Genomic DNA, 21,610 nt, shown 5'->3' on the forward strand with positions numbered 1-21,610 from the left:
TTGGCTGAGAGCATGGTCCTCCACAAGCTTCGGCCTCTGGAGTGGGGGTGGGACTCGGTGCCATGATAGGGTGCCGTAGCGTGACCAGCACCGGCGTCATCCAATAAGTGCTGGCGGGAGAGTCTTTGGCTGCGCGGAGCCTGGCGGGAACCGCTGTGCGGCAGACGACGAGGGGCTGAGCGGCGGGCGACATGTTTCGTGTTTCGGAGAGCGAGGGTGGCCAAACCGGCTCCAGGTGCAGCTCGGGCGTGGGTGCGGGTGCGGCCGGTGGGGAGGCTGTCGGGTGACCTCACAGAGCCGCAGCCTTAGCTTCGGCGTGGGAGAGATGGGCAAACAAGCGGATGGGCTCCCACGCCCGCCGGCGTCTCGGCTGAGGGCTGGAGGTGCGCCCTTCCGCATTTTTCATACATAGCGCGCCTGAAGGATGTCGCTCAGTGGTCTGCTACTTGGGATGGGCAGTTCCGGGAGACTGGACAAAGCGGGTGTGTGGGGGCTGCGGGGCGCCCTTCTGGAGCCCATGTTGACCCCTGGAGCGCTGCTGAACGCCCCGAGGAAGGTCACCATCCTGAAGTCCTCCCTTAATCTCAATCCCTTGGAGCCCTCCCCTAATTTCGAAACCCTGTGTAGCCAGGTGGAGCCTTCCCCTAATGCTGCAGCCCGGGGAGGCAGGTGATACCCACCCGAAGTGCCCCAGCCCAGGAGCCAGGCTGTGCCCATGTCCTCATCCCAGAGCCCTGGGATGTAGTTGTGGCCATTCCCTAATCCCGCAGCCCAGGAAGTAGGCAAGGCACTACTCTCCCTATTTTGCTGATGGTGAACCAGGCCGTGCTACAGGTAATAGAAACGGAGATCTTACTGCATACCACAACATGCTTTTTCTTTTTCTTATTTGTTGCTCTTAGAAAACCTCATTTTTGACTGGACTCAGAGGTAGAAGCTCTCAAAGAGAACAGACTATGTCTCTTGGCAAAATCTGTTCCTGGTGGGGTGTTTTGCCTTCTTCATTTTCTTAGCCAAAAGTTTGGCTTGTTTTGCAGCCTCTTCTTTATTTTTCTTGGTATGTTGCAGACACATGGAGTACAAGAGGTTGAATACTAGATGCTTTTGTCCTAGGTTTCTTACCTTCTTTGTTTAGGGACTTTCTCAGAACGTGTTGGTAGACATCATTTTCTTCAGAGAGGTTGAAAGTTTGCGGATTCTGCTAGCTCTTTTGGGCCCCAGGTAACGAGGCAGGAATGTCTTTATCCCCTCCCCCCTTTTTTCCCCACAATGACCAAGTTGAGAACACTGAGATTGGCATCCAAAATGCAACCCTGAACTGATTTGCGCTTTCGCTCTCCAGTTCTTGGTCTGTAACAGAAGTGCCCTAACTCAGCAGCAGGTGGACATGGCCATGGGTCAAGATACCCTGCTTCATGGGAAAACCTTGTTTGTTCCCACCACTGATTCAAACCACATAACCCTTCCACTCTTCACCCAGAGCATCAGCAGCAACTTCTATGGCCATACACTTCTAAAAGGTGCCAAGTTTGTGTTCATTGTCCACCTCAGTGAGTTTCTGGCAGCCAGTGGCTGGGAAAGAGATGTTAAGCTTCATTCTAAAGCAGCTGTCCAAGGCACTGCGAAAAAGAACACATTTTCTTTTTAACTTTAAAGCATTGGAAGTAAGATACATTAGTTGCCAGAGCTGCTGAGGTCTCATGCCACTGGGGAGCCTGCTTGCACTGTTGAGTTTTGGGTCTTAAGATGCCCAAGGGTTTTCTTTCTTATGAGCTCTTCTATAGAAGAGACTGTGTGTGTGAGGACTATTGAGACAAATACTGTATACTAGATAGTATATAAAAGAACTGTTTGAACTTGCTTAAAAACCTTTAAATTTGGTGGAGTCAGGGTTAATGCCCTAACTCATTAATGCCCCTAAGAATTAAGTAGTTGTTAATCCATGGATCAATGACTATTAATCACTTGCATCTAAATTTATACTGATGGAGGGCAGAAGTTTCCCCTGGAGTGCTCAGGACGAATTGAGTTTCTGGTGCCTGGTAACTGCTGTTTCGTACCACCCACACATCCTCTTCCTAGAACTTTCCCAGTGGTGTCCATTAAGTATATCCCCTCATTGTTTACACTGCCTGCACTGGATGCCCAGGAAATGCTGGCTGAGTTTAGGAATAAAAGCCATGAGTAACACTGATGTTACACTGACCACAAGCTACAGTCGTTAGCTGCAGAGCTGGTGCTCTAAGGTAGTTCTCTCCACTTCTAGGGAGATTAATTTTTGGAGAGGATATGCTGAAAAGGAGAAAAGTCTTTCAGGACTTTGAAGAAGGAAAAGCAGTCTTCATAATTGGATAATTACATGTAATTGGAAGCTTCTGCTTGGGATTTGTTGGAAGCTTTGCCTTAAAGGACTTGATTAGCTAGCTAGACAGGCATTGTAGGGTTCACACTTTAATTGGCTGTGGAGGGAGGGAACTAAGTGGTGAATGTAGGGTTATTAAGTAACTATACAGTTTTTTGTTGGGCCGCATTCACAGCCATCCTGGGCTCTTTGCGGCCTGTGGGTTACAGGTCGGACACCCCAGGTGTATATTTGCAAAGAATTTTTTTAAATCCTCACCGGAGGATATGTTTTTACTGCTTTGAGAGTGAGGGAGAGAAACATGGATCAGTTGCCTACTGTACTGAGAGTACTGAGAGTTCGACCCAACCAGGGACTAAACTCTCAACCTTTTGGTGTACAGGGGTGATGCTCTGATTTACTAAGCAACCCAGCCAGGGCTATTTGTAAAGAATTTAATCCAAGTCTGTTTCCCTGCTTCTCTCCAAACTTGACCAATCCCCAAAAGCTCTTCTGACAAAGGGACGAGATATTGGAGGGTCAGGAACGCGGAGACCCACCCCAGGCCTTGTTCTCTCTGCTCGTGCCATAGAGTCCCTGCGCTGTGTGTGCCGCCTCCTCTTGTCACACACCCCGTAACCGCTCTTTTGTATTTTGAATAATTTTGTTGAAATATATTGAAATGCAAAAATAACTGGGGGGCATCCCACATGTGGTTTTAGTCCCAGAATGTCTGTGCTCAGTATTCCCATGCCCTCCCCCAAACTGGTGTCATAGTGCTAGCTGATGGTAGAGCCTCATTAAGCCATTGATAACGGTTTCTGTTTTTATTGAAACGTCTGTGTAACTCTTCACTGTCCAGTTTATCTGAGACCCCGTTGAGGCAACTCTGCGCAGTCGTGTCGCTGCCACACGTGGCCATGGGCCCCGCTGCCTTTGTGCTGGAAACGACGGCCCGGCTGTTATGTTCAGGAATCTCTGCTGCAGCGTTCTTGGGACCATTAATTTTTTCTTCCCTGTTTTCAAAGTAAAATAAAATTCAGAAAAGTACAGAGAATAATAGAATAAACAGTACATTTCCCCCACTCCAGGTTAGCATGTCATTATTTCCAGCAGCTGTGACTTACCTACCTCCTGTGCCCCGAAGGTGCTGTCTGCTCACTACGATCGCTTGGGCCTTTCCTCCAAGCTCGTCTTTGAAGTTTCCATAACATTTAGTGCTTTTGTCACATCATTCCCGGTAAACCTGAAGCTTCTCTAAGCTAAAGACTTGCTCTTGCTCATTTTTTTGTCCACAGGGTCTGGCACAGACTTGCCAGCAATGGGTGATCAGCAAACCTGAGCAGTACTGGATGGAGCCAGGGCCAAGGCTGAGGAGGCTTGGGCGATCCAGGAGTGTAGAATGTGAGAGTCAGGAAAGCAACCTGAGAGCTTTGAATCAAGATGAGTCTTCCCCGAATCCAGTCTGACAAATCAGGGCACATTGTCGGTTTGAAAGAAGAGCCCTGTTTCAAATAAGTCAGTAAAATGGGCATATTAACTCATGCCAGCATGAGGTGGGATGTTAAATTCAGTTTAGTTCTGAAGATTGCAGGTCTCCACTCCCTTTTTCAAAGAGATGGCTTTGGAGACCCAGGCACGCTGGACCTGCTGCAGCGTGTCAAGAAAAATACGGAGACTGTCACTGTGACCAGAGCTCTGTGACTTACAAATGCGCACAGGAGTCAGATGGCCTCACTGTGTCCACTAATAAAGTGTGCATTCTAAAGTCCTATTAAGTCTTGTCTAATTTAATCTAGTTGTGGATTAGTTTTAAGATGTTTTTCCCTCAAGCTGAAGTAGTGTTTATTTCTTCATTAAATCTTAAAGAAAATCATAATTGCTGAACAGGCCCCCACCCTCACCACCCCCTGGCGCAGGCAGGGACTCCCGGCACCGCGTGGAAGGCCTGCCCGCTCTGCCCTTGGCTGCTTCTGTGGTGCTGACTGGTTGGCCAGCTGGTCTCTCTCCGGCCCGGGGCTGCCTCGTCTGCCCTCTGGAAAGCAGATGCGTGCTTTCCACAGTCCTGTTTTACTGCCGTGGAATCACTTTAAATCACAGCGAATGGTCAGCTCCCATTCTAGCTCTCTTGAGGAAGCATTTAAAATATCCTGTTATTTTTGTAAACCAAATCTTCCACAGTGTTTATATAGCTTTCCAGTGAGGCCTAACCTCAAATCGGAGCTTTCATGTGTCGAGCTCTACAGTTCATTTCGTTTCTCAATGTCATTGTTGCTTAGGATCATGAAAGAGCCTGAGCCACTCACCAGTTTAACACTATTTCAGTAGGCCCATCTCTCCTTTAATATTAAAAAAAAATTTTAGTGTTCTAAAAAAATGCTATAAATTCATTGTGTTGCTGCTTTGTGAAAGTAAACAAACTCAGGGGGTATTGGGGTAGAGCTTTGTGAAAATTGAATCCTTCAGTTACTGCAGTAATGACTCGTGGTCCTGATCTTTCTTCTGAAACGTCCACCAAGCTGCGCTTGTCAGGTCCCCACAGATGGAGGCTTCGGGCAGATGCCGCTGCTGTTGACTGAGCACCACTGTTCCCTGTAGATGTTTGATTCAAATCAACCCTCAGAATCCGGCCGACGTGTTTCAGAGATGACGCTTGGCGTGTAAGGGTTGGTCTGAAGTGAACAGTGGTGCTTGCAGGTGTGCTCTCTGATTGCTGGTGTTCAGCATTTCACAGGTTACTCCAGACCTGAGAACCGGAGGTGATCACCTCCTGGTGCAGTCTCAGGACTCACCGGGATTCCTGATGGATCACCTGGATGTTGGCACTCCCCAGGGTCTAAGCTGACACTTTCCAATACAGATGTGAGCCATGTAAGGAATACTAAATTTTCTAGTAGCCCCGTTTTAAAAAGTAAAAAGAATCAGGAAAAAAATTAATATGTAATTCAACCTATCTTGTACAAAACACTACTTTAACATATGAACTGTATAAAAGACAAGATTAAAGAGATATTTTGGCTTTTCGTCTCTGCAATCTGGTGTGTAGTCTACCCGTGCAGCACACCGGAGCCCTTCTACATCCAAGTGTCCGCGGCGGCCGTCGGCTGCCCTTCTGAAGACTCAGCTCTGTGGGTCAGGCTCGATTTGTGGTTACATGGTGAGCTCCCCCCTCATGTTTTGCTGGAGGCCTTTAAGAGAGGCGTTAGGGCGTAGTTTGAGTTCTAGGTCCAGGCTGCCTGGGAGTGGATCCCGTCTGCCGCTCCTTGTGTGGCCTGCCTCATGCTTTCGCTTTATCTCGGATTCATGGTCTGACGGTGATTCCTGCCTCAGCAGAGGCTGTTGTGTTAGGTCTTTAAAGCTGTAGCTGGCATATGGTAAGGCACAGTGTTAAACGCCACTGAATGTATTTATAGTATTTCACACTATAGTATTTAAAATTTGTATTAAATTCTACTGAATACAACTCAACTTGCCTGTCTTAGGGAAACTTGAACTTACTTGGAAGAGGTCTCAGGAATAATTTCAAAGTATACACAATTTCAAAAGGTTTTTGGCATAACCAAGACATACAAAGAAAACTCTTAAGGGAACTTTTAAAAGCAGTACAGGGAGCTTGCCGTATGGCTGTCTATAAACTAGTCTCGCCAGTATGGAATTTTTCCACGGACACTAAGGGAGTCGTACATTTGGCCCTGGCCGGATGGCTTAGCTGGTTGGACCATCATCCCATATACCAGTTGAAGGTTCGATCCCCGGTTGGGGCATGTATGGGAGGCAGCTGATCATTGCTTCTGTCTCTCACACTCCATTTCCCTCTCTCTAAAATCAATAAAATACATCCTTGGGTGAGGATAAAATTTGAAAAAAGGAAGTACATGTGCCCTGTCCGGTTTTGGGCATCGAGGTCCAGGTCGGCCGTCCAGTACTCACTCCTGCTCGCTCCGTGTCTGCAGGGCCATGAAGCCCCCTGGAGGAGCCTCGAGCGATCTTTTCGGAAGTCCAGAAGAAGGTGTTCCTTCAAGCCGACCCAACAGGATGGCCTCGAATATTTTTGGACCAACTGAAGAACCTCAGAACATTCCTAAGAGAACCAACCCCCCAGGTACGGGCCTTTGTGGCTCATTTGTTCTTTGGCCTCTCCCTGTTCTTTTTTAGCTGCTCTTTCGATAAAATTTTTTCTGTGTGTGCACGTGCGCATGTGTGTGTGTGTGTGTGTGTGTGTGTTTATCCTTTCACATATTTTCTGGTACAGGTTATCCCTTGCCATCACAGTTCTAGAATGTGAGGAAGACTTTTACTTGAAGGTGCCTCGATCATTCTCGAATTGTCCCTCCCCGTCAGCAGACATTGGCTGGGTGTAGGCACTGATGATGTGGACTCCCCCAGGGACACCTCCCCAGTTGTCCCATGGACTCCTTGAGATTCCTAAAATTGTACACAGATTATGTGTTTAAACATTTTTCTTAGGAAGGACATTCAGCGTGTTGATTGGTTAGAATCTCTAAAAAAGGACGACCTGGTCTAGCAAACATCTATATTGTTCTTACCCTACATTCCGGTGCTTATACTGGAAGAGCATCTATAACAGTGTTTTCCTTGGCTGATAGACTGTCCAGTCGAGTGACCATGCAGGGCCAGTTACCTGAAGAGCGCTCCCCTATCTGTATCCATGAGGAGAAGCAAGGTTCTTCCCGTCCTTAAAGATCTGAGAGGCCAGTCATAGGAATCAGTATTTCAGAAAAATAATAAAATCAAGCAGAACCAGAGCTAGGGCTGCTTGCTACTCCCAATTCCGGATACGCTTTTTTTAGAAAATAGGTATACATACAAGGGGGACCCCCCAAAAAACAGGAACTTATTTATTTAAAAACGTGTGTTTATTCTTACATGTTTAAACTTCATTCACCTTCAAAGTGCTCTCCACTTGATGCAGTTCACCTATTGAGCATTTTTTCCACTGCTCAAAACAGTTTTCAAACATGTTGATTTTGATGCCTTTTAGTGCTGCTGCCAATTTTTATTTCATCTCTTCCACATCAGTAAAACATTTCCCTTTCAGGACTTTTCATCCATCTAGGGAAACAAAGTCGCTTGGGTGATATCGGGTGAATAGGGAGGGTTGGGCACAGAGGCCATGCCATTTCCAGTTAAAAAGTTCTGAACACTCAGTGCATGTGGGCAGGTGTGCTTGTAAATCACCCATCATGAAATAGGCAGACACTGAGTCTTCCCAAAAAATTCAGAGGCTGAAGGCAGCCTCTCACAACAACTCCAGCTGGCATACTGATACAGGTGGGTGCATAGAACGCTCACCTAGTGGGGGATGCCTGTACTACAAGGGGCCTGCCCTCCAGAAGATAATTGCGGGGAGTTTTTTCCCCTGGTGTTTTTTTGACCAAACCCATAGAAACAAAAGCAGTAGGTTCAAAAGCTAGTGTTTTATTTTGTTGGTTGGGCACATAGGGTTGGTGTAGACACATTTATAGTAGAGAAGCTATAAAGTTTTACCAGGTGAATAATGTTCCTACTGTATCCAGCCTTGCACGTCCTTTGTACCAGCAATGGCATGATGTTGGCCCACGTGGCAGACGGAATCAGTCTGAAGCCCCCGAAGGTGGACAAGGCGGCTCTGCTGGCCTTGACTCAGCTGCGTGCATGTCTGGAGCTACCCCTGGGGTGTCAAGTTCTCTCGAAAGTGTGACAACTTGGGGACAGAACCTGGGAGCCAGCGGCATCTGTATACACAATCTGGTGGTAGTTGTGTGGGTGTTTGCCTTGTCTTTGTCTGCGACAGTTGTGTCATGAGTTTTCTATTACGGGGCCCCAGCTCTAGCGCCCGGTGGGCACCCTGGGCCCCCCTGACTGGAGAGTGAGAAAGCCTTTGTCGTGCACAGTTAGTTACAAGGCGTCTCAGCAGCCAGCGTGATTCCGTGTGCGGAGTTCCTGCTTCCTGTGATCCTGCCACGTGTTCCTTAAAATTGTCTGCGATGGCCCTGACTGGTGCCGCTCGGTGGTTGGGCGTCATCCTGCAACAGGGAGGGTGGACGGTCAGATTCCCGGTAGTGGGGTTCAGTGCACGTGAGAGAGAACCGATCAGCGTTGCTCACATCAGTGTTTCTCTCCCTCTCACTTCCTTCTGTCCCTTCTCTCTAAAAATAAGTAAGTAAAAAAATATTTTTAAAAGTTAAAAAACACATTGCCCTGGCTGGTGTGGCTCAGTAGGTCGGCCTGCAAACCAAAGGGTCGCCACTTCAATTCCCAGTCAGGGCACAGACCTGGGTTGCAGACGAGGTCCCCAGGGAGGGGTGCGTGAGGGGCAACTCCACACTGATGTTTCCCCCTCTCCCTCTCTCCTCTCCCTAAAAATAAATCAATTAATTAATTAATTTAAAAAAAAACATTTAAACAACTTATTTTTTAAATTAGCTGTGATGCATTCTCAAGGGAAGCCAGAAGCAGAAAACTGCTGGTTGTGTCCACAGCCTCAGGCCTAAACTCCTGCCGATGTTCCTGTTCCTGTTTCGCAGACTTAGACCCTCAGCCCTCCAGCGAGACGGCCTTTTGAGAAAAGGACGCAGGGCAGAGTGTGGGAGTTACTGCCTGAGTCACTGGAAACTGACCAAGGGCCGTCACACCCAGTGTCTGTTTGCTCCTCGTGCGTGTGCTTTGATAGTCATCACCTGGTGTAGAAGGTCCACAAATTGTTTTTTTCTGGCGATCTGACAGTGACTGATGGATGCATGGTTTCTTTAATGTAGACCAGGGTGTGTGCTAAAGGCTTTGCATGTGTGTGTTTGGTTCTCTCTGCAGCCCCAGGAGGTAGGTGGTGTTACCCCCTTTACAGGGGAAACTGGGGCTCTAGGAGGTTCACCCGTGTGCCCAAGCCCCACAGCGCATGGGTAGCAGAACTAGCCTTTGCGGATGGGTTGTCCTGGCTCTGGAGCTCCAGATTTATCCACGATATCCTCCTAAGGATATCTTCAGGGATACATTTCTCAAAATGGAATTGCTGGATGATTTAAACTACTGGTAGATACTTCCAACTAGTCTTCTGTGGGTAGGTCGCCAGTGCTCACCATGGCAAATGGGATTATGTGATGCTACCGCTCCTCCCACTCTGCCGCCGCACTGTCTTACCTTTTCTTTAGTCTTCACCCAAGGATAGGTTAATACTAACTTTAGAGAGAGAGAAGCATTGATTGGTTGCCTCCCAAATGGACCTCAACCAGGGATAGAACTTTCAACCTAGGTATGCGCCCCGACTGGGGATCGCACCCGCAACCTTTTAATGCACAGAGCAACACACCAACCAACTGAGCCACCTGTCCAGGGCCAGATTGTCTTGTGGGGGGGGGGGGTTGCGATTTTTAAAAAAAATCCTCACCCGAGGACATGCTTATTGATTTTTAGAAAGGAGGGAGAGAAACATCAATGTGAAAGAGAAACCGATCGGTCCCCTCATGTCCGCCCTGACCAGTACGCGCACTGAACCCACAGCCTAGGCACGTGTCCTGACTGAGACTTGAACCCGTAAACGTCTACTTTACAGGGTGGCGCTCCAACCAACTGACCCACATAGGCCAGGGCTGCAATTTGGTTCTTCAAAAAGTGTATCTTGAATTTATTGTTCTTTGATTATGGGTGGATTGAGCACCTTTTTCATCTTCAAAGCCAAATTTATCTTTCAGGTAAAATATTGACAGAGAACTATATTGTTTAGGACTGGATACATACACTAAAACCATAGAGAAATAACAAGTTTGTGGTTTCCAGAAAATTCAGGCGTGTGGTGACCTGGAATGCTGGGGAAGGAATAACCAAGTTTCTGGGAGCTGGCGGCATCTACACTCTGGTGGCAGTCATGTGGGTGTTTGCTTTGTCTTTATTTGTGATAGTTGTGTCTTATGAACTTTTCCGTTCGGTATACAATTAAAGAAATGTTTTTAAATGAGCAGCGCCTCTAGCCAAAATCTTAAAAATGAGTTACTTTATCTTCCATTTTTTAATTTATTATTTCCTTTTTTTAATCCCCAGCTGCAGGTACATTTGTTGATTTTAGAGCAAGGGGGAGGGAGAGAGAGAAACACACAGATGTGAGACAGATACGTCTGTCCTCTCCTGTGCGCACCCAGCCTGGGAATCGAACCCACAACTTTTTGGTGATGATGTTCTAACCAACTGAGCCACCTGGCCAGGGTTTCCATTTCTTTAAAAGGTGAATGTGCACTGTAAAAATAATTTACTTCAGCATAACCAGAAACAATGCAATAAGGGGATGGCCTCAAGCAGTAGTTTTTCTTCACTTTGTGGTCTAGACATTTTTGGTAACAACACTCTTAATAATAACAGCTCGGCGGCATTGCTGAGGCCTTATCCACTTCGTGAGTATCAGTTCGTATTAACTCGTATCTCACCAACCACACTAGGAAGGTACTTTATTATTCATACCTTGTTAGAGTAGAGAAAATGGAGACAAAAGTAGGTTCAGGTCACTTACTTGGACTCACAGAGTAAGTGACTGAGCAAGGCCCTCCCCCAGCAGCCCGGCCACAGAGCAGCTGCCCTTCACACCATGCAGCGCTGGTTTCCCAGCCCGAGGGTTTCCGGCTTGGGGTTTATGGCTCGTTGGGATGTGCATAGCCAGCAGCCAGTGTTCAGAAGGTTTGTAATCACAGTAACGTTACATGAGTTTGTGTGTGCGCGCATTTTCCTGCAGGGCAGTCCCACGTGTTCTCTGTGACTCTTCTGTCTTCCCTAGAAGACTGGCATCCGGGAAGCCACGCTGCTTTAGAATCCATTCTAACAGTGGAGGTCTGAAGGCTGTTGAGGGAACCAACCCCCCGGGGGGCGCCTGCTTCCCTCAGAGCTCCCGTGGAGCCCGTCATCCATATTGTTCTTAAGGGTTCATGGCCTTGTGTCAAAACACTATGAGTTATTATAGCTAAGTGACTAACCACTCTTCCTTATTCAGATATGAGCAAAAAAGAATACCCCCTTCTTTTAGATTAAGGCATTTTGTACTATATAGATTGTTTTGCACCTTTTCTCACTGAACAGTGCATCCAAGACAGAGAAAATATAGCCAACATTTATTGAGCATTTATGTTCTGGGCATTGAGTCCTCTCAGAGTGCTGTGAAGAAGTTCCTTTTATTGGGGTGTAGAATGGCCGAGTAACTTGTGTACAGCCACGAGCCTAGTTACAGGAATGCACCTTCATCCTTCCTGTGAAGTGAGTGGTTGGCACCACGGTCGTGACCGTAGGGGTCCCGCCTGCACATAGCACAGCCTCTGTGGAGAGGAGGTGCAGCTCCGTGTGTGCTGAGTGAGATGATCCGCTGGTGGCGTTGTGTAAGAGCCATCTTTCTGCTCCGTGTAGGACGTTTAAACATTTACTTTCCATGTTCAGGCCTTAGTCATCTCCTTATAAGAAGTTACGTCTTAGATGTTTATTTGTTTGTTTGTTTGTTTGTTTATGGATTCCAGAGAGAGGGGAAGGGAGAAAGAGAGGGAAAGAAACATCGTTGTGAGAAACATTAATCAGTTGCCTCCATACACGCCCCAACTGGGGACCAGACCTTTAACTCAGACATGTTCCCTGACCAGGAATTAAACCCGAGACCTGTCAGGCTGCGGGACAATGCCCAACCAGCTGAGCCACGTTGGTCAAGGCTTACATGCGTATTTTGATTATGGCTTATCAGACCACTTATAGTTGGCAGCAGAGATATTAAATATCTCGGGTTTGCTGACATATCTAGTTGTCCCTGGACATTCCACCAGAACAAGATCAGAAAATGACTACTAAATGTTATTTTTCCAGATTACAGGTCTCCTTCTTAACAGGGCATGTTATTCAGTTCTATCTGTCCAACCTAAAAACTTAGAAGCTGTTTGCTTTTAATCTACTAAAGAACTTTTCATGGGTTTGATGAAGAAGATTCTTCATCCAAAAAACATGAAAAGTTCAGGGATAAAGAAATTCTGTGGGGAAAAATACTGTTTTACGTCATCTCTACCCTCTTGCCTGTAGAGGCCAGCCCAGTTCAGCTCAGTTCCGGAAATGGAGCCCCCGGTGGGCACCAGGTAAAGGGGCGGGTCTTTAGGAACTTTGGCCGTCCCGGCCTTTTTGGCCTGGACGAAGGTGTTACTATGAGATGAGATCTCTGGAGTAATAAGTGTGGAAGGCAGGAGCAGATGGGTGTTGTGGATTCCTCACTGTTCTGTGATTGTTTTTGCAGGGGGAAAAGGAAGTGGTATCTTTGAGGAATCGACACCTGTGCACACTTCACAGCGTCTGAACCCACCTGGTGGGAAGACCAGTAACATTTTTGGGTCACCAGTGACCGCCACTTTGCCCCTGGCACACCCAAACAAACCCAAGGTATGGACTACATTCACATGGCCGACGTGAAAGTGAGAAAAGCAAGCACTGACCCTGGTTCTTTTTTCAAAGGCTCTGAGGCAGCTTTGACATGTTATTAGGAAGAGATACGAAGGGTGACGGTTTTTCTGGGTACAGTCATTAGTAATTGAGGGTTGTTTTATTTATTTGGTTGGTTGGTTGGTTTTATTTATTTTTAGAGAAGGGAAGGGAAAGAGAGAGGAAGAGAAACATCAGTGTGTGGTTGCCTCTTGCATGCCCCTAACTGGGGACCTGGCCTACAGCTTAGCCATGTGCCCTGACCGGGAATCGAACCAGAGACACTTGCTTCTCAGGCCAGCACTCACCCCATTGAGCCACACCAGCCAGGGCAGTAATTGAATTTTGAAGCTCCCCTGAGTCATCAGAGAAATAAATTCCAACCTCTTGCTGACTGAGCCCTGGGGGAAGCTGGTCTTAGTGTGTGGGTAGCAGCGACTGCCCACTGTACTTACACTACTGTTCTTCTCTGTATGTCACTAAGGGATGGTAAGACTAGTGATACAGTTAAACATACAAAAGAAAAATTCACATTTTACAAAAACTTGACAGTTTTCAGTGGTTATTAATAAGTACAATCGCATTGGATTAAAATTCAGCAGGTGTTCAAAATTCATGGGTTCCCTAAGTATGCTTTTTAAAGGCTTACTTGTCACCTTTGGAGAATGCTAGAGGACCAATTCATTGCAAAAACTGCTCAAGCATCGAGTAAAGCTTTAGACAGCATTCCCTACATGAACTGTACCTCAGGATGACAGTGTCTTCAGGGAAAGTTGCCTTTTATAAACGTACTATAGCCTGTAAATGAACAAGGAATAACAGAATTCAGATATCACCCTTTTGCACACTTGTAATGAAATTGTGGGTGTAGGCAGTGATCATTAGTGGCTCCCGACATCACAAAACAGGACACAGCCCGAAAACCACGGTCCCATAACAGGGGGCCATCATGGATCACCTTTGAATTCTTGTCAAAAAAGCAGGTCTGATTCAGAGCAGACCTCATTTAATCCACACCGCAGGGATTCAATCAGAGTTATCCAAAATATAGGAAATTACATGGTAGAGTGGTTGGATATCCCAAGTTAAAAAAAAACCCACTTAAGAATGCAATCCCTATGAAAGTCCCAATAGTGAGCCTTTTTTTTTTAAACATTAGGAAGATTTATTTTAAAATTCAGATGGAATCTCAAGGGACCCCTAATAGCCAAAAATTTTAGAAAATGAAGCACAAAGTTGGAGGTTCACTCTTCCCAATTTCAAGACTTGCTACAGTAATCAAAACAGTATGGCACTGGTACAGAGTTAAATGTACAGACCATTGGAATAGAATTGGGAACCAAGAAACAAATCCTCACATTTAACGGCTAATCGGTATGTCCACAAGGGTCCCAAGATCATTCGCTGGGGGAAAGAACTGTCTCTTCAACAGATGGTGCTGGGAAAATTGGATGTGCACAGGCAAAAAAGTGAAGGGTACGCCATATATAAAAATTGACTAAAGGTGGATCAAAAACCGACATTTAAGAGCTACAACTAAAAGTTTTAGGAGAAAATTTAGGGAGAAATCTTTATAGTGATTTGACCATGGTTTCTTAAATATAACACCAAAAATACAGGCAACAAAATTTTAAATAAACAAATAGGGCTTCATTAAAATTAAAAGCTTTTGTACATGAAAAGACACCATCAATGCAGCATTGTTTATAGTAGCCAAATATGGAAGCAGCCCAAGTATTCACTGATAGAAGGCCAAAGATGTACATTTCTACAATGGGAAGAAAAGAATGAAATCTGGCCATTTGCGGCAGTATGGACCTAGAAGGTATTATGCTTAGTGAAATAAGTCAAACAGAAAGACAGATGCTATATGATTTCACTTATATAAGAAATCTAGAAAAACATAAAATGAACAAAGAAAACAAACTTATAGATACAGAGAAAAAGTGATGGTTGCCAGCTGGGAGGGGGTTGGAGTGCTGGACGAAAAAGGTAAACGGGATTAAGACATAGAATCGCCAGTTACAAGAGTCATGGGGATGTAAAGTACAGCATAGGGAATAGAGTCAACAGCGTTATAACCGTGTGTGGTGTCAGATGCGTAGTAGACTTACAGGGGTGATTACTCCGTAAGGTATATAAATGATAAATGTCTAACCACTACATTGTACACCCGAAATTAACATAATGTATGTCAACCGTAATTTAAAAAATAAATATTCATTTTTTTAAGGTTTGTTTTTTTTCTTTTTTAGAGAGAGGGGAAGGAAAGGGGAGAGAGAAAGAGAAACATCAATATGTGGTTGCCTCTTATGTGTCCCCCAATGGGGACCTGGCCTGCAACCCAGGCATGTGTCCTGACTGGGAATCAAACCAGGGACCCTTTGATTCACAGGCCTTCACTTGATTCATTGAGCTACACCAGTCAGGGCAAAAATAAATAAATTTTTAAAAAAGACTATCGAGAGAATGAAAACACAACCCATAGAATATTTGAAATCACAAATCTAATCAAGGTTTGCTATCCAGAATATATAAAGAATTCCTACAATCATACAACAGAAAGACAACCCAATTCAAAAATAGTTGAAAGAGCACATGAAAAGATGCTCAACATTATTAGTCACTAGGGAAAGGCACACAAGGTACTACTCACACTCACTAGGATGACCTTCATCAAAAAAATAACAGGCCCTTCCCACAATACCTTGTGGCTGACCTCCGACCTCATGGTCCACCCCTCACCATAGGCTGCATCTGTCCCAGCTCCTGTGGAGGTTACAGGGGGTGACACTTGAGCTCAGCTTCTGCCTGGCGCCTGGGGACCTCTGGTCCACCTCGTCCCTTTGCCTTCCTCCCGCAGTGGTGCTGGTGGCGGTCAGGTGGTTGCAGCTGTCTCAAGAGGCGACAGGATTCAAGAGGACCAGCAAGGAACCTCTTCCCAAAAAGGTTCGAATGAGTGAGGCAGACTTCAAAGTTATAGCACCGAGATGAGTTAATTTTAAGATGGAAACAGTATGAAGCATACGTGCAAGCTTTGAAGGGCAAGTACACAGATCTGAACTCTAATGATATAACTGTCTTAAGGGAACTAAAGCAACAACAGCAAGAGTCTGCATGCAGGGAAGACACCCTTGTCGTGCAAGAGTGTACTAAAGTACAGTGCCTCAAACAAGTCCGGCAGCCCACTTGTCCAACAAAGATCAACAGTGGTAGACCCCATGATCAACTTGTTTTTCCTAAAAATGAATGGCGAGCTGAAACAGACTAAAGACGAACTGGAAGAAGCCCGAAAATGAACTGAGTGCCTGGAAGTTCACACCTAATAGGTAAACAAACCATACTCCCCAGTCACGGCTCCCCGACAGTCCCACTGCGAGAAAGCAGTGGTGGGATGGCCAAGTCCTCGTTTCCACACCAAGACTCAGACTTTCTGAGCCCAGAGAAGCCACTCTCAGCTTTAATGGTTAATGTAAAACTTACCAGATGAACCTTGTATTTCAGCTTTTTTTTCTTCCCCTCCTCTTGCTTCAGAGTCCTGATGGCATCAGTCTATGACGAAGAAGTGGCCACCTCTGAAAAACCCCTTCTAGAACGTGCAGACACCTGAGAGGTGTGTCTGTTTGAAGACAGTAGAGGGAGAAACAGAATTCTCAAGTCTGTGGCACCTGGTCTTCAGACAGTTTGGAGGAATGAAAACTAGAGATAGGAAATCGTGAATTGAACATGTAAAATTCCAGTAAAATGCCAAAATGAAACGTGCATCGTGCTTCGCCTTGAGCCCAGAGACTTAGTGGCCCCGTGTGTCCATTTTGCCAACAGACTGTGGACTTCGTGATTATTGTTGAACTTCTTGATCTAAAACTCAAATGATGTGAATTTTGCCTTTAGTTTATTTGCCAAGAAACAATAGTTTTAAGAGAAATAAGGAATAGACATTAGTACAAGTAGTTCATATATTTAACCATTGAGCTTGGAGCTGTACTCGAATGAGCCTTCAGTCAGTATGATTTTTCTCTGGATGGTTGCTAAGGCCATAGGCAGTCTTACCTAGGACTACACAGACGTGAAGGCGTGGTGTCAAACCTCAGGTTCGAACTGTTTGAAGCATTGTGAACATTCATTTCAACTAGATTGTGTAAGGATATGGGCTGTGATGAAACTCGTGGTGTTATTTTTTTAGTCATGAAATTAAATCCCCATTCCATTCAACAGGCACATACATGTTAAAAGAGCATTGTCGTTGGTGTAAATGGGGGAATGTGTTCATTTATTTGGACCTTTTGTATCGTACTTTTGATATTAAATGGGCCTTGAAAAAATAACAAATGCTACTTTTTGGCTAGGATATGGAGAAATTGAAACCCCTCATACATTGCTGTTGGGAGTGCAAAATAGTGCAGCTACTGTGGAAAGCAATTTGACAGTTGCTGAAAAAGTTAAACAGAGTTTATTATATGATTCAGCTATTCCACTCTTATATACATATCCCCAAAATTTGAAAACAGAAACTCAGATACTTGTTCACCTATTTTAATAGCATCACTTACATTGATGCTGTTAAACAACCCCAGTGCCAGCCAGCAGGTGAACGGCCAGCAGAAGGTTCTGCACACCGCACGTTTGGTGGGCGCTCAGCCGGGAGAAGGGTGACGTTTCTGGTACCTGCTACAACATGGATGAGCCTTGAAAACATGTCCTAATGTTCTAAAGTTTGACTAGGTGTTAGATATTGAAGGAAGCCTTAATTTTTGTAGCTGTGAGAATATTGTGTGTGTGTGTTAAGGACATTTTGAACAGCCACATCTTGAATTATTTATGAGTCAATGAAATTTTTGGAATTTGCTTTAAAATAACTCTTCAATGGGGCGGAGGGATTGAAATTGGGAGAACTCTGTGGCTGAGGCCCGGACAGCAATGAGCTGATGTCATTGTAGCTGTACAGCGGGTTATGAGGGAGTTCACAGTGCTACTTTGTTTATGGTTTAAATTGGCCATAATAAAAATGTTTTTAGAGGTAAACACCCAAGGCATCTATCCATGTCTTGATTTTCATTGTTCTTCTGACCAAGGGTTACAAGTTTCTGAATCACATATTGACATGGGGTTTGCCTTGTTGCAGGACCACGTACTCTTGTGTGAGGAAGACCCAAAACTGGACCTTAAAGGTGAGCTTCTGTTTCCTGTGTCTTCCCCGAGTGCTCGCACCGGAAGAGGTGCCGGTGCACCCCAGAGGATGAGAGGTAACATTCCTGTGCCCCTTGCCAGGAAAAAGCAGCACGGTTGCATTTAATGCCGAGAGGATTTGGTATTCGAAAAGGCCCAGGGAAATGGGCTCAGCTGTTTCTGATGAAAGCTTTTTAACTGGTCACCACTGGTTTTTCTTCACTTCTTGTTACCGCTAATCATCCTGGGCCTAAGATCAAGGTATCCTACTCTAAAAGCTGATTTGTGTAGGGAAGGGCAGGGGATCCAAAGTCTTTAATATACTTGTGATGGAGGATAGAGCCAACAGAACTGATGTAGAAAAGAAGGGTCTGAGAGGACAGGAAGGATGGAAGGAGAGATGTGAAGCTGCACGGGGTGGGGAGAGCTGGTGTCTCCGCAACCCATCACCTAGGAAGTGCGCTGTCCCCATGGTGGGGCGCAATGTCAGGCTTGAGTCCCACCGCAGTGCTGTAAGCTGACTGAGCACTGATTTCTGCCTTTTCCTTCACCAGTTCCCCCCACTCATGACCAAGATACATGGGAATTTGTTCATTCAGAAAGTCCAGAGTAACGGTATTAGAAAATCTTGCCTCACCTTGCTAAATGCTCCAGCTAAAACTGTCTCCCTCTTTTTTTACGCTCAATTTGCTTTTTATTCTTGAGGTTAAAAAAAAAAAAAAAGGTGGGGCATGGAGTCCAACCAGCAATATAAATAACTAATGAACTTATTTAGGAATTTAGCAAGGATTGCTTATGCTAAGCCCCAACTTTATGCCCAGTTCAAGAATAGCCTTTGCTAATAATCCGTGGGGTTTTTTGGTACAGATGGAGGCCTTTCTCTTTGCTTTTATCCCTTTTCCCATTATAGCTGCATGTCTTGCTAGCTGGGCTGTCGCAGAGTTCCTGTGCATAGCTTGACCATCCTGGTGTGGGAGAGCCTCTAATGAGATCATTTGCTGACTTTGTCCCACAGCCGCAGCGAGCACTGTGCCGAGAGAAGAGCCCGGTGAGAAAGGTGGCTGGAGAGAAGCAGACCCTGCTCAGGAGCCCCAGCCCACACCCTCTGTTGACAGCCATGAGCCCAGGTTGGGCCCAAGGCCTCGATCTCACAACAAAGTCCTGAATCCACCTGGAGGCAAATCCAGCATCTCCTTCTACTAGAGAAGCTACTGCTTCCCCTGTAGCCAGATAAGAAACTCAAAAGATAGGATTTCAAATAGTTTCCTTTAGTCCAAAGGAATGGGGGGTGGGGAGAGGGTTTGTCGAGTATCTGAAGGCGCTGCTCAGGTTCCACTGCCACCTGGAGAGCCGCAGAGAACCACGCCTTACAGACTGCCCAGAAACGTCTCTGTGGGGGAAGCGTGACTCGTGGTGAACACTAATTTTGGATGTGAGGAACTCTCGGATGGGCTGGGTGGGGAGCTGGTGCGAGGCCATGGGACCCAGATGAAGTGGGATCTTCCATGTTCCTGTGGCTTCAGCAGTCGGCCAGCCAGTGCTATCTAGAAATCACTTCACATAGTAACAGAGTTTAAAGCCTCAGAAATCTAGAAACAACATTGGGCATAAATCAGAAAGTTATTGTAAGTCTTATGCTTTATGGAGAAATTTTTACCCTGATCCTTTATCCTGATGCGACAGGAATCTGCCTTTTGCTCATGAGGGACTGGTCTTGGTCTATTCACAGACCGGTTTTGCTCGTGAGTTATTTCTTTTTTCCTCTCATCCCTGAGTCGTGGCCTTTGCTCTTTACCAGTGGACAGTTCCTCTTAGCTGCAATGCCCACCGAGTTCTGCAAGACTAAAACTGTCCAGATACATCCAGGTAATTGGGTTATTTAAATCCTTCATGTGTCTTACTTTATTCCTGTTGACATTGGGTAGGAGAGATGCTGGAGAATCTTGGGTTCTTAGATTTGAACTCTTTAATAATACCTAAGGAGCTATTCTTAAACAGCAGCTTTACATAAGTGACTATTAACTGGTCTAGTCGTGACACCTTTCTAGGAAAAAGTTACTCAGGTATACCAAAGAAGAAAAGTTTACTTAGGCCACCTTTTATAAAGCTCCACAGAACCTCTGGACTATATTCGTTTCCAGAAGAGACTTGGAAACCTTAGGCCAAGAGATGTACTAGTTGGGCAGCAGAGCCCCAGCTGGCCAGTTGCTTGGTCGGGCAGAAGTTTCTCGCATTCAACCTCCTAAGGATTTAGTTTCCATTCACTCACACGGGATCAGTAGTTCACAGGAGGAAGGGTTTGTGTGCTGGTGGCTGTCATTGTGGGTGCCTGCAGAGCAAATGCCAGGCGGTAGAAATGTCTTCATCTTTCTTAAAATTGAGGAAAGAAACATGTGTTGAGTTATAATCACGGCGGCTGAGACACTGAGTGCCTGCAGCAGCTGCCTGCCAGACCCCACTTCTCACACCTGGCACATCGAGGGGATCCGCGTGTGGGTTTGCCAGCCAAAGAGTTCCCTCCTTTCAGTTCTTGTGCTGACTTTGCAGCCAAGAAATACTCATTCTGTGTGACTTTATCAAGTACTTCCTGTCTTCATGCTTCAGATAGTCACTTTTTAAGAAATTTGTTTGGAACTCAGAGCTTTTTTCCCTACATTAAAAGATGTTGTAAGTGGTGGTTAGCTTTTAAGGCCAAATGCACTAATTTGTTTAACTTAAAATGAAATGTGCTAATGGTGAAAATGAGCTGCCATTTATAACTACATTTATTTTTCATATACAAGAAAATGATTTGTCACTTCCAAATTGGGTTGCTAGGAAGAACCTGACGTACTGCTGGCCCTTGTGGCTTCACCCCCACTGTCGGCCGAATGACTCGAGCTCTGGACTCGGGTGGAGATGGGGAAGCCCAAGATGGGAAGAGAGGCCTGGGGGGGGGGGGTGGTGAGGAAAGCAGGAGCCTCTGGGCAGCAGTGACTCCTCCAGCCTTTTCTCCCCATCTTTACCCCCTTTTCCTCCCCGGGGCCTTAGGAGCGGGTTAGTTTGGTCGCTGGGAGAATCAGAAGAGGAGTGTCTGCTCCTGTGGGCCCGATGGGGATGGTGATCTGTATTTGGGAAGTTCTGTAGACTTAGGGCTGTCCGTATCTGGAAGATCGATTAACTGTTAGCGTCCTGTTCTCAACCTCTAAACTGCATTGAGAAATCACCAGTCTGTGTTTTTATTAAGCCTTAAAACTGCATTTGGTGCCAACCTTTTTCTAGAGCTGTATCAAAAACAACAAAACTGTACTTACATGACAATGTAATTTTGATAAGAACATTTTGTTATTTTCACAAGGCAGAATTGGGTACAACAGTTGAATTAAACTTAGTAATCATGTACTCACAGTCTTTGCCTGTTTTTTGTCTACGTGTCTGTGTGTATGTGCACGCTTTCCTTAACATACATCCTCCGGAGCGCCCGCTCTCCGCTCCTGCCCTTACAGCTTTTCATTGGTTAAGGGTTTGCTGCTGCTGCTTTTTTTCCCTCCAGATGATGCCCAAACTGATCTTCTCTAAGGTTGTGAATTTAGATTTTATTTTTCATTTCAAAACCAGAGGTGTAGCTTTGAGGAGAATGAGTGGGAATGTGCAAGAGTTTTTTGTTTTAATGACCCTTTTTTTCCCTTCCACCACTTTTCC

The 21,610-nt window shown here is 45.7% G+C and overlaps 1 protein-coding gene across 1 annotated transcript; it reads left to right on the forward strand.

Annotated features, from left to right (window-relative positions):
* The first annotated feature begins 126 nt into the window (after positions 1 to 126).
* JPT2 (Jupiter microtubule associated homolog 2) lies at positions 127 to 21,310 on the forward strand. Its single transcript, XM_037157333.2, has 5 exons — positions 127 to 235; positions 6,295 to 6,443; positions 12,582 to 12,724; positions 17,886 to 17,931; positions 18,945 to 21,310. Exons 1-5 carry the CDS (start codon positions 192 to 194, stop codon positions 19,130 to 19,132), a joined length of 570 nt encoding a protein of 189 aa, XP_037013228.2. The 5' UTR covers positions 127 to 191; the 3' UTR covers positions 19,133 to 21,310.
* Positions 21,311 to 21,610: the final 300 nt, after the last annotated feature.

This window comes from Artibeus jamaicensis, unplaced genomic scaffold (genome assembly GCF_021234435.1).
Source record: "Artibeus jamaicensis isolate MK-2021 breed Jamaican fruit bat unplaced genomic scaffold, CSHL_Jam_final contig_700, whole genome shotgun sequence".
NCBI lineage: Eukaryota > Metazoa > Chordata > Mammalia > Chiroptera > Phyllostomidae > Artibeus > Artibeus jamaicensis.